At 34.0% G+C, this 12,067-nt stretch overlaps 4 protein-coding genes across 5 annotated transcripts in view; all 4 read right to left on the minus strand.

Moving 5' to 3' along the window:
* Positions 1-1,907, minus strand: part of LOC100632928 (sphingomyelin phosphodiesterase-like) — a 13,101-nt gene extending 11,194 nt beyond the window's left edge. Inside the window, exons 1-4 of one of the 2 annotated variants that reach the window (XM_019999749.1) lie at positions 1,540-1,904; positions 847-1,011; positions 380-497; positions 128-231 (exon numbers count right to left, since the gene is read on the minus strand). In XM_019999749.1, coding sequence (XP_019855308.1) covers positions 128-231; positions 380-497; positions 847-1,011; positions 1,540-1,806 — 654 coding nt within the window. In that variant the 5' untranslated portion in view covers positions 1,807-1,904. Of the gene's footprint in view, positions 1-127; positions 232-379; positions 498-846; positions 1,012-1,539 lie in introns of both variants that reach the window. The other variant, XM_019999750.1, reaches the window with a different exon arrangement.
* A 48-nt stretch (positions 1,908-1,955) lies between these two features.
* On the minus strand, positions 1,956-4,914 carry LOC100633054 (sphingomyelin phosphodiesterase-like). Its single transcript, XM_019999748.1, has 12 exons — positions 4,284-4,914; positions 4,075-4,239; positions 3,740-3,857; positions 3,559-3,665; positions 3,345-3,514; positions 3,188-3,298; positions 3,067-3,144; positions 2,847-3,005; positions 2,688-2,789; positions 2,459-2,645; positions 2,319-2,413; positions 1,956-2,276 (listed from the first exon to the last, which is right to left on the minus strand). Exons 1-12 carry the CDS (start codon positions 4,569-4,571, stop codon positions 2,066-2,068), a joined length of 1,791 nt encoding a protein of 596 aa, XP_019855307.1. The 5' UTR covers positions 4,572-4,914; the 3' UTR covers positions 1,956-2,065.
* A 512-nt stretch (positions 4,915-5,426) lies between these two features.
* Positions 5,427-8,213, minus strand: LOC100633181 (sphingomyelin phosphodiesterase-like). Its single transcript, XM_003388490.2, has 12 exons — positions 7,734-8,213; positions 7,525-7,689; positions 7,097-7,214; positions 6,929-7,032; positions 6,715-6,884; positions 6,558-6,668; positions 6,437-6,514; positions 6,223-6,381; positions 6,076-6,177; positions 5,836-6,022; positions 5,696-5,790; positions 5,427-5,650 (listed from the first exon to the last, which is right to left on the minus strand). The coding sequence occupies exons 1-12, from the start codon at positions 8,019-8,021 to the stop codon at positions 5,476-5,478; spliced, it is 1,752 nt and encodes a 583-aa protein (XP_003388538.2). The 5' UTR covers positions 8,022-8,213; the 3' UTR covers positions 5,427-5,475.
* Positions 8,214-8,466: 253 nt separating this feature from the next.
* On the minus strand, positions 8,467-11,382 carry LOC100633309 (sphingomyelin phosphodiesterase-like). The gene is made up of 13 exons (XM_011407347.2): positions 11,324-11,382; positions 10,849-11,280; positions 10,644-10,805; positions 10,240-10,357; positions 10,033-10,136; positions 9,818-9,987; positions 9,659-9,769; positions 9,533-9,610; positions 9,320-9,478; positions 9,119-9,220; positions 8,861-9,047; positions 8,721-8,815; positions 8,467-8,673 (listed from the first exon to the last, which is right to left on the minus strand). The coding sequence occupies exons 2-13, from the start codon at positions 11,098-11,100 to the stop codon at positions 8,499-8,501; spliced, it is 1,713 nt and encodes a 570-aa protein (XP_011405649.2). The 5' UTR covers positions 11,101-11,280; positions 11,324-11,382; the 3' UTR covers positions 8,467-8,498.
* Between the last annotated feature and the right edge of the window lie 685 nt (positions 11,383-12,067).

The following is a 12,067-nucleotide window of genomic DNA, read 5'->3' on the forward strand; positions in this document are numbered from 1 at the left end:
ATTAGCTCTAGTTTGATCCCAGTCATTATGAGCTGGTAAATCTCCAGTCAAGTATATCCAATCAAACTATTATAACAGAGATACCAATAAATATAGCATCAAGAACTATACATGTATTTTGTCTCACTTGATCTTGTGTTGCATTGAGATGCTCCATTAAGTTTACAACAGTTTGTAGTGGTACATCACAGTGAGCATCACCCCAAGCACCTGCTGAGTTGTCTGGAGTTCCTGAAATACAAAAAATTAAATTATGAAAAGAAAAAATTGGCCGATAAAGAAATAGGTAGAAATTTTCTCTTGGATGTGCACAATTTAATTATAACGCCCAACTATGCACATATAGTAGCTGGTAACAACTATTCTAGATAAGTGATACCTTTTGGTAGTGGTGGTCTACAGCATAATGGTTCATCACAACGAGCTTGAAGGCCAGGAGTATACTGAGGATCCCAATGAATATCAGAAATATGAAGAATTCTGTTAGTAATGTTGACCTAAAAATACAAAATTTGAACAATCTATAAAGTGACTTTATTGTTATAACAAGTTCATTCTTATCACCATAGATCACACAAAATAGGACAAATTTACGCTTTTCTACAAATAAATTTTTTGATTATTTAATTTCCTTTCATATAAAAGCTACAGCTAGAGTAGCACTTGACCAAAGACAATCAGTTTACTTACTGCCAACTGTGAGTAGCAACTCCTACCTCACTATCCCTTACCAGTATATCCAGGCTACTCATGACACACCTCTCTCTCTATACACATTGCCAACTATCAAGCCAAGTATTGTAATAAAATACACATCATGCATGTATATGTACTTAATTCATGTACTTTTGGTGGCTGATAAGGAACGAGGGGAGGTTTGCCACCAGGTACAGGAACAGTCCACTCTTGATTGAAAGGATCGTACGTTGTGCCACATTTATCATCGAGAATAGTGCCACATACTTCCCGAGTAGAGAGCGCAGTATGATCGAACACATAAAGGACTTCATCCTATAAAATGAATATTAAAACTTAATATTAAATTTACAGGTACAACCTCTTGGAACTTGATATAGACAACTATCACAACATAACTGTATGGTACTGGTAATCAAGGTTAATTTAGGAGGTGTCGGGTTTAATTTCAGATAAACAAAAAGCTAAGTAGGTACATCAAATTAAAAACTTGTTTCACGTAATGACATACCGTATAGCAGGTTAATTTCAAGGATAATAAATTTTGCGAATGACCATTATCTAGAAGTTCGCGGAATTAATTTTCGCAAATTTCCACTATTCTGCCATCTTTTACCGTATTAAATTGATTTTCAAGGAATTAATTTTGTGAATCTTGAAAAATCTGCAAAATTTGTTACCCTTGAAGTAACCCGCTATACGGTATACCATAATGGAAAAAAATACAATTGGCAATCCAGTGATTTATAGGTTAAATTTCTTTCACACTGGATATTTTCAAAATTTTAATACATTTTATAATGGCAGTATCTAGTTCATAATCAATCGCAACATCAATGTTACCTTAAATTCAGGTATGATGAGTTTGCAAATACGATCATCGGCTAATTTGAACTTTTCACATGCCTCGATCGCAGCCTTTTCAATCAAGGACTCACTGAAATGAAATTCAGCTAATTTCTGAATGGTATCCACAATGACAGTACAAGCTTCACACAGTACACTATCAGCTATTCCAGAGGTTATTCCCTTTAGGGATGCCGATTGAACTGGTTGGTTGAGACGAAATACAATCAACAACACAAGCACGGTTCCTAAGAGCCCCTTCATTCCCAACTTTTTTTGGCCAGTTCTCCCTCGATTTATCCTTACGTTAAGCTCTCCTGAGCGGGCCAGCTGACACGGGATGAGCTACTGCAAATGAGCAGATCACACCACCACCAGTCAGTCCTGCCCTGTGACATGATTGATCGATTATCTATAATATGTATAATACGCCCACACACTGGCACACAGGAAATTATATTCTGAAATTCTAATCAGCAGTGTTGATTAGCTGTAGCATAAAAGTTTATCAGTAAAATTCTAATCAGCAGTGTTGATGAGCTGTAGCATAAAAGTTTATCATTTGTTCTCTTGTAATATTTAGATCACTATCAGAATCAAGAGCACTGCATGCAGAGATATTGCTAAATGTTGTTAAACAAGAACAGATTGTCAAGTTTTTATTTAGGGCATTTGAGCAAATGGAGGTCGAATATTGTGATTCCATGTCCAACTCAAATGACTTAAAAATGTAACTACAAGAGAAAAAAATAATCATTATAATTCCTAGAGCCTACTGATAATATTTCAAGAAGAGATCATTATTAGTTAAAAACTCCTTCAGTAAAGATAACCAACTATCAGGTGTTAGATTAGTCATATTGTATGCATCCTATATGTTCATGATAATATACCATTACAATACTCATTGTCTTACTTTAGCTGAGTATTCATGGATCCATTTTGGTTTATTAGTAAGATTAGCATCAGTAATGTTTAGTATGTATGTATCATGATCCAGTACTTGTCTAGACGACTCATTGTAATTACCATCAACAGTATAAACTCTATATCCTGCATTCTGACACTTAAAAGTGGTTACACTAGGGCCATTATACCATACACTACAAAGCAATAAATATTATAATTTTTTTCTATAATAATACCCATATGGCCTTGGAGTAGAACTGGTTTCAAAATCCATTAAAACAGTGAAGGTGTCATTGTGAGTGTGACCAAAGAATTGCCCAGCAATAGTGTTCTCAAATCTAAAGATCAGTATCAACAAGAGTATCAATCATCTGTACAACTTTTTGTATATTTACCTTGACACGATTTTTTTATAGTTCTGACCCCAAGAATCACTACCTGGAGGAATATGACCCAGTACATGAACCTTCATTCCTTTTGCTTCAGCATCAAGCAACTTCTCAATAAACCAATGTAACATTCCATCAGGATCAGTGCTGTTGATTAGCAACCACCTATAAATCATCGATATCCATCATTACTGACATTATCATTAATTTTTATAGATCTAGTTACCAATTTTGATTATTATAATAGTTAGTCTGCAAAGAAATAATTCTTAATCCATTGAAGTCAATTGAATAGAATCCACCGCTATAATGTGAATGACTAACATGTGCATGGGAACAAGGCTAACCTTTTAAATGTATTAATAGCATCTGTTGTGGTTAGCCATTTCTGAAGCAGCTCAGCAGCATCATCATATAGCCATGACATTGAATACTCAGTGATAGAAGCAGGAGGGAAACTACAAGAAATAAGCTCATAGTTAAGGATAGATCTTATGATCTTACCTATTAACAGGTGCACTTTCATGATTACCAACTGAAAAGAATAGTGGCTTGTTTGGTAAATACTCATAGAACAAATTAATAATTTTATTAAATATATAAATCTGATCATCTTGAGTCTGATTCCAAATGTTATGTGGTGGCAAATCTCCAGTAAGGTATATCCAGTCAAACTAGAATGTTACAATCCTATCTGTTATATAATCACTGTACCAACCTGATCTTGAGTATCATTAAGATATTCTATTAGATTTAGAAGTGTTTGCATTGGTAAATCACACTGTCGCGGATCACCCCAAAAACCAGCAGAATTATTTGATTCCCCTGTAAAATGTATTGGCAAAATAATTTATGTATTTCAATCAATATGGATTCCGATTAGTAATTCAAAAATTAACCTTTAGGTATTGGTGGTCTACAGCACAATGGTTCATCACATTGAGCTTGAAGGCCAGGAGTATACTGAGGATCCCAATGAATATCAGAAATATGAAGAATTTTGTTAGTAATGTTTACCTATAGCAAAAAGCTAGCATGTACATTAAGGCATAGTGTAAATAGATGTTTTCAAGATGCCAGCATTGCATGAGTTGCATTTTTTTAGAAAAGGACATATCACAATATGAATATAGTGTTTAGGTTATTCACTGCTATACACAATGATAAATGCAAAGGTCATCATTGAAGCATAACTATATGCTGATATGAATAGCATAATGGCTATCGAATTTACTTTTGGTGGTTGATATGGTTTAATGGGAGGTTTACCACCAGGAATAGTAACATTCCATTGTTGATTAAGAGGATCATATATTGTACCACATTTATTATTGAGAATAGTGCCACATATTTCCCGAGTAGAGAGTGCAGTATGATCAAACACATACAGCACTTCGTCCTAAAATTCAAATCTATCTAACATTATTTCTATTACTCTTATACCTTGAACTCTGGTATGATCATTTTACATATTCGATCATCAGCTAGATTAAATTTTTTGCAGTACACTATTAATACTTCTTCTATCAATGATTCACTGGCTTGTAGCTCAGCCAGTTTCCTGACAGCATCCACCATCTCTGAGCAAGCATCACATGAAAGGCTTTTAGCAACTTCAGGTGTAGACCTGCTGAGATCCAGGGTCATCTTCCTTAATGATACTAGATAAACTGTTTGGAACTGGCATATAAAGAGCAAAGCGAAGGAGAGCAACACAGCATAGGATCCCATTTTAAGAGCTGCACAAAAAGCACAGGTAGTTACAACTAGGGGTGTCCCGATTATTCCGGAATAATTTTGGGAATAATAGGTAGCACTTCAATTCCAGAATAATGCTGGCCTAATAGACCACCCTAGGCGAGAATTGAATGCGTAGGAAGATTATCAGAAATTTTTACGGTTGTAAGGCGTGGTTTAGGATGAAATAAATTCCGGCCGCCATTTTGGTTGGTTGGAGACAAACAAACCTGTATTAAGAATTCTGGAGCAAATTTGACCAAATCCTTGATAGGAGAAGCTTAGAGGCAGCTGCTCTTTCTTATAACAAGTGCTTTTTAGCTATTAATAGAGCTACAGCAGGTAAGTGAGGCATTTTCTTCGTGCCTCCATTGACTTCCATAATAAACTTGCCAACCAAAATGGCAGCCAATTATGATGTGTGGGCGGGTACCGTATATAAAATTAATGAAATTCATAACTTTTCCAATTCACGCCTAGGGTGGTCTATAGGTCGATCAGTAGCCAAACTCTAATTAAAGAGCAGCAAATGCACAATTTTTGAATTTTTTAATGCCTGAGCTAGTTGTAACTCAATTTTGAACAAAGTTCAGGCTCTGAAATTGATATAGAGACTTATATTTTGCAGTCTCTGCTGATAGTGATACTTTAAATAGCTTCTCAGACTCACTAATTTTCATTTTTATTGTAGTTAGCTCATGATTATAAAGAATAAAGTGAGAATAATAGGGCAGAATAAAAAGAATAATAGGCAAATTTTTGAGAATTTCTGAATAGAATTATAGGTAAAAAATTAGCATAATCGGGACACCCCTAGTTACAACAGCAAAACAGCCACGCCCAAAAATATTTGAGATCCAATTTTCATGAAAATGATTTAATACAACAGTAGCAGAATTTAACAGTCTTCATGAGCTGCTTCATACAGCATCATTTGTTCTTGAGTTACGATGTTAGGAGCAATAGCATCGCATGCAGAAATATTACTAAAAGTTGATAAACAAGAACAAATCGTAGAATGTTGACAATCGCCAGAGCATTGTGACTCCATATCAAAAGACTTAGAAATATAACTAGAAAAGTAAAGAATATGTTATTGATTGAATTATAGAACTTACTGATAATATTTTAAAAAGAGATCATTATTAGTTAAAAACTCCTTCAGTAAAGATAACCAACTATCAGGTGAGAGATTAGTCATATTGTATGCATCCTATATGTTCATGATAATGTATCATTACAATACTCATTGTCTTACTTTAGCTGAGTATTCATGGATCCATTTTGGTTTATTAGTAAGATTAGCATCAGTAATGTTTAGTATGTATGTATCATGATCCAGTACTTGTCTAGACGACTCATTGTAATTACCATCAACAGTATAAACTCTATATCCTGGATTAAAATTTGTTATTGGAGTTACACTAGGACCATCATACCACACACTACAAAGCAATTAAAATAATTTTGAAATTACATAATTTTCCCAACACATTACCTATAAGGTCTTGGAGTAGAACTGGTTTCAAAATCCATTAAAACAGTGAAGGTGTCAGAATGATAATGACCAAAGAATTGCCCAGCAATAGTGTTCTCAAATCTAAAGATCAGTATCAATCATCTGTACAACTTTTAGTATATTTACCTTGAAACAATTTTTTTATAGTTTTGACCCCAAGAATCACTACCTGGAGGAATATGACCCAGTACATGAACCTTCATTCCTTTCTTCTCAGCATCGAGTAACTTCTCAATAAACCAATGTAACATTCCATCAGGATCAGTGCTGTTGATCAGCAACCACCTAAATTTAGATCATCGATGCCCATCACTAAATATTATTTATAATTATTAGTTACCAATTTTGATTATTGTAATAGTTAGTCTGCAAAGAAATAATTCTTAATCCATTGAAGTCAATTGAATAGAATCCACCGCTATAATGTGAATGACCAACATGTGCATGGGAACAAGGCTAACCTTTTAAATGTATTAATAGCATCTGTTGTGGTTAGCCATTTCTGAAGCAGCTCAGCAGCATCATCATATAGCCATGACATTGAATACTCAGTGATAGAAGCAGGAGGGAAGCTACAAGAAATAAGCTCATAGTTAAGGATGGGTCTTATGATCTTACCTATTAACAGGTGCACTTTCATGATTACCAACTGAAAAGAATAGTGGCTTGTTTGGTAAATACTCATAGAACAAATTAATAATTTTATTAAATACATAAATCTGATCATCTTGAGTCTGATTCCAAACGTTATGTGGTGGCAAATCTCCAGTAAGGTATATCCAGTCAAACTAGAATGTTACAATCCTATCTGTTATATAATCACTGTACCAACCTGATCTTGAGTATCATTAAAATGTTCCATTAAATTTATAAGAGTTTGCATTGGTAAATCACATAATGGTTCACCCCAATAACCAGCAGAATTATTTGATTCCCCTGTAAAATGCATTGCAAAAATAATTTATGTATTTTAATCAATATCAGTAATTTAAAAATTAACCTTTAGGTATTGGTGGTCTACAGCACAATGGTTCATCACATTGAGCTTGAAGGCCAGGAGTATACTGAGGGTCCCAATGAATATCAGAAATATGAAGAATTCTGTTAGTAATGTTTACCTATAGCAAAAAGCATGTATACATTAAGATATAATGTTAATAGCCCTGGTAGGATCACATGATTTACATTCTTTTTATATAAAAGAACATAGCACAACATGAATAACATTGATCATTGTATTATGTTATGTAATTCATTGCTATAAATTAATAATAAATAAATCAATAATAAATAAAATAATAAATAAATAATCCTGGTCTAAAATTTCTGTAAACTATAATGTACATTGTGCTCATTATATGCACAATGATAAATGCAAAGGTCATCATTGAAGCATAACTATATTTAACATAATGTATGCCGACTTACTTTTGGTGGTTGATATGGTTTAATGGGAGGTTTACCACCAGGAATAGTAACATTCCATTGTTGATTAAGAGGATCATATATTGTACCACATTTATTATTGAGAATAGTGCCACATATTTCCCGAGTAGAGAGTGCAGTATGATCAAACACATACAGCACTTCGTCCTAAAATTCAAATCTATCTAACATTATTTCTATTACTCTTATACCTTGAACTCTGGTATGATCATTTTACATATTCGATCATCAGCTAGATTAAATTTTTTGCAGTACACTATTAATACTTCTTCTATCAATGATTCACTGGCTTGTAGCTCAGCCAGTTTCCTGACAGCATCCACCATCTCTGAGCAAGCATCACATGAAAGGCTTTTAGCAACTTCAGGTGTAGACCTGCTGAGATCCAGGGTCATCTTCCTTAATGATACTAGATAAACTGTTTGGAACTGGCATATAAAGAGCAAAGCGAAGGAGAGCAACACAGCATAGGATCCCATTTTAAGAGCTGCACAAAAAGCACAGGTAGTTACAACAGCAAAACAGCCACTAGAGGTGGGCGATACGATACCAAAGTACTCATATATCCGATACCAGGCCTCCGATACCAAGTACTCGATACCAAATCCTGGTATCGATCGAGTAGTGAGTAACCACGCCCCACCACACCTATTTTATTACGTCATAATTATGACCACACCCCTTAATAATTACAAAATGGCGGGTTATGTATTTTCATTAATTTTTATAAATAACTAATTATAACTTAATTGCGCATGCGTAGTAGCTGACTACTCATTCACTACTCGATACCATCGATACTGAGACTCAGACTACTTGGTATCGGTATCGATTCAAAATTTCTGGTATCGCCGCGCCCGCCTCTAACAGCCACGCCCAACAATAGATCTATTGGAGATCTAGTCTAATTTTTCATTTAATCGATTGAAAAGAACAGCTAGTACATGTAGCAGCATTTAACAGTCTTCATGAGCTGCTTCATACAGCATCATTTGTTCTTGAGTTACGAGGTTAGGAGCAATAGCATCGCATGCAGAAATATTACTAAAAGTTGATAAACAAGAACAAATTGTAGAATGTTGACAATGGCCAGAGCACTGCGACTCCATATTAAAAGACTTGGAAATATAACTAGAAAAAAAATTTTTTTAAATTATTAATTCATTTGTAGAACTTACTGATAATATTTTAAGAAGAGATCATTATTAGTTAAAAACTCTTTTAGTAAAGATAACCAACTATCAGGTGTGAGATTAGTCATATTGTATGCATCCTATATGTTCATGATAATGTATCATTACAATACTCATTGTCTTACTTTAGCTGAGTATTCATGGATCCATTTTGGTTTATTAGTAAGATTAGCATCAGTAATGTTTAGTATGTACGTAACATGATTCAGTACTTGTCTAGAGGACTCATTGTAATTACCATCAACAGTGTAAATTCTGTATCCTGGATTCAATTCTGTCATTGACGTCACACTAGGACCAATATACACAACACTAGAAAAATATTATCAAATGAATATGAGCTCACAAAATAAAAGTAAGAATTGCAATAAGACTCTAGTTACCTATAAGGTCTAGGATCAGTGCTAGTTTCAAAGTCCATCAAAACACGAAACTTGTCTACATGGCTGTGGCCAAAAAATTGTGCTGAAATAGTATTTTCAAACCTAGTGATTAGAAGAATTGTGCAAACAAAAATTATATAAAGAATTTTTGTCAGTGACAAATTAATTTAGCAAGTTATAAATTAATTTTTTATTGTATACCTCAAAACAATTTTCTTATAGTTTTGACTCCAAGGATCATCTCCTGGAGCAATATGACCTATTACATGAACCTTTATTCCTTTCTTCTCAGCATCAAGTAACTTCTCAATAAACCATTGTAACATTCCATCAGGATCAGTGCTGTTTACTAGTAACCACCTAAATCAAAATAATTATCATTAATTTCCTATTGCTTGATATTAACCAACTCACCAATTCTGCTTGTTATGATAATTAGTTTGTAAAGAAATGATTCTTAGTCCATTAAAATCAATGGAGTAGTATCCCCCACTATAACAGTAGTTGTAAATTACTATCACTGTAGGAAATTAATTTAACCTTTTAAGAGTATCAATGGCATCTTGTGTGTTTAACCATTTCTTTAACATGTCAGCAGCGTTATCGTAGAGCCATGACATTGAATATTCAGTTATAGAAGAAGGAGGGAAACTATAAATGTACTAAAATAATTTCAATTACGTAAGGATCTTTTAATACCTGTTAACAGGATCACTTTCATGATTACCAATTGAATAGAACAATGGCTTATCTGGGAGGTATTCATTAAAGAGACCAATGATCCTATTAAAAATAGAAACTTGACCAGATTTAGTTTGTTCCCAATCATTATGAGCTGGTAAATCTCCAGTCAAGTAAATCCAATCAAACTATTGTGGTAATAGTTATAATATTATTATTCTACCAAGTCAAACCTCTTCCTGGGTACTATTGAGATGTTCCATTAAGTTGACAAGTGTTTGCATTGGTAAATCACAGAATGGTTCACCCCAATAACCAGCTGAATTGTTTGGTGCTCCTACAAGTTAGAGTACCATGCAATCTCAAACTCAACAACATAAAACACTTTAATAATTATTATAATCAATAAATTAATTTTTTGAAATAGAAGTTATTAATACCTTTTGGTAGTGGTGGTCTACAGCACAATGGTTCATCACAACGAGCTTGAAGGCCAGGAGTATATTGAGGGTCCCAATGAATATCAGATATGTAAAGAATCTTGTTAGTAGTATTAACCTGTGGTGTCAATGACAATAGGCAGTTTTTACAGCATTCTGTACATGGTAATAGTATGCAATGAATATTAACAATAGACAATATTATACATACATTGCTGAGTGTTGTAAAATAAAATAATATACATCTAAAATCAATATTCGTAAGGAGTTATCATTAATAATTTATGAAGTATTAATTATGAAACTAGTACACATACTTGAATTTTTTATCGTTGTCATCTTACATATTACATAATAAAATATTTACAATAGATATACACTTGGCAGATTGCAATTATTATTACTTTTGGTGGTTGATATGGTTTAATAGGTTTTCCACCAGGTATAGGAATGCTCCATTGTTGTTTAAGAGGATTATAGGGTATACCACATTTATCATCAAGAATAGTGCCACATATTTCCCGAGTAGAGAGTGCAGTATGATCAAAGACATATAGAACCTCATCCTAAATGAGACAGCTTTTAATATAAGGCATAATAATGTCATACCTTAAACTCTGGAATGATCATTTTACAAATTCGATCATCAGCTAGTTTAAATAACTTGCAATACTCTATTGCTGCTTCTTCTATCAATGATTCACTGGTTTTCAGCTCAGCCAGTTTCCTGATAGTATCCACCATCTCCGAGCAAGCATCACATAAAATCCCAGTAGCTGAAGCTTTTAAAGATGCTGGTTGAACTGGCACATATAAAGTTAAGAAAGCTAGCAGTATTAAAGACATCTCACTCCACTTCATAGCTATAGCTGCTAAGGACCACACCCATGCAAAGTTGCAAACCTATGAATTAGATAAAATAGTGACAAACATGTACAAAAATGATAATTATAATTCATTAATTTGACTCATCTTATTTCAATGCTTGACAGATCACTATAATTACTTTACAAGTTTTATATCTATAGAAGACATATCTAGCTTTAAAAGAAATAAAAATCAATTTGACAGACCACTAGCTTACTCTGATATATTTCTTCCCATGCTGACACACGTGGGTAAGACCACGCCCATTGGATACCTATTTGTGAATGTGCTATGGTGCCATGTAGCAGCCTAGACTAGATCATTCATGTATGTGAAGTGTGGATGAATCAAGACTTTAGCAGGTAAGACATAAGACTAGGAGTTTTTGGTAGCCTAAACAAACCCTTTGGTTCTGAAAACCCATTCTGCAACATATAATTTTTATCTTTCATTAACATTGTTCATGGCATAAAGTTTGGATCTTTAGGGGAAAGTACTTTTGATGTGACTTTAATAAATTATTATTATTGTATCATAATTGGGGCGAGCCTGAGCTCACCCCACTAAGGCGAGAAAACGTCTGCCTGTCTGTCTGTCTGTACAGACAGTAGGATCGTCTAACTATTATTAATGTTAAATACTCTAACTATGATTATGCTCACGTGCATGCACACAAGCCAATATAACCATGCTTGCAACAAAAATTAACCAGTATTCATCAATTTTTTACATGGCAGCATTTTTACAGTGAAGTCAGAGAAATGAATCAAGAAGAAGCTCGTAAGAGTCGTTGTAGGGAGCTCTACAGCCAGAGAATGGCCACAGAGACTCCTGAAGCAAGAGAAGCCAGGCTGGCTATGAGAAGAGTCGCAGCTAGAGCTCGTAGAACTAATAATATCTAATTGCGTGTACATACTCAGGCTCGCCCCTCAATGTTCTACATTACTCCTAGTTATTGATA

Source organism: Amphimedon queenslandica, unplaced genomic scaffold, assembly GCF_000090795.2.
Source record: "Amphimedon queenslandica unplaced genomic scaffold, v1.1 AMPQUscaffold_13241, whole genome shotgun sequence".
NCBI classification, from domain to species: domain Eukaryota; kingdom Metazoa; phylum Porifera; class Demospongiae; order Haplosclerida; family Niphatidae; genus Amphimedon; species Amphimedon queenslandica.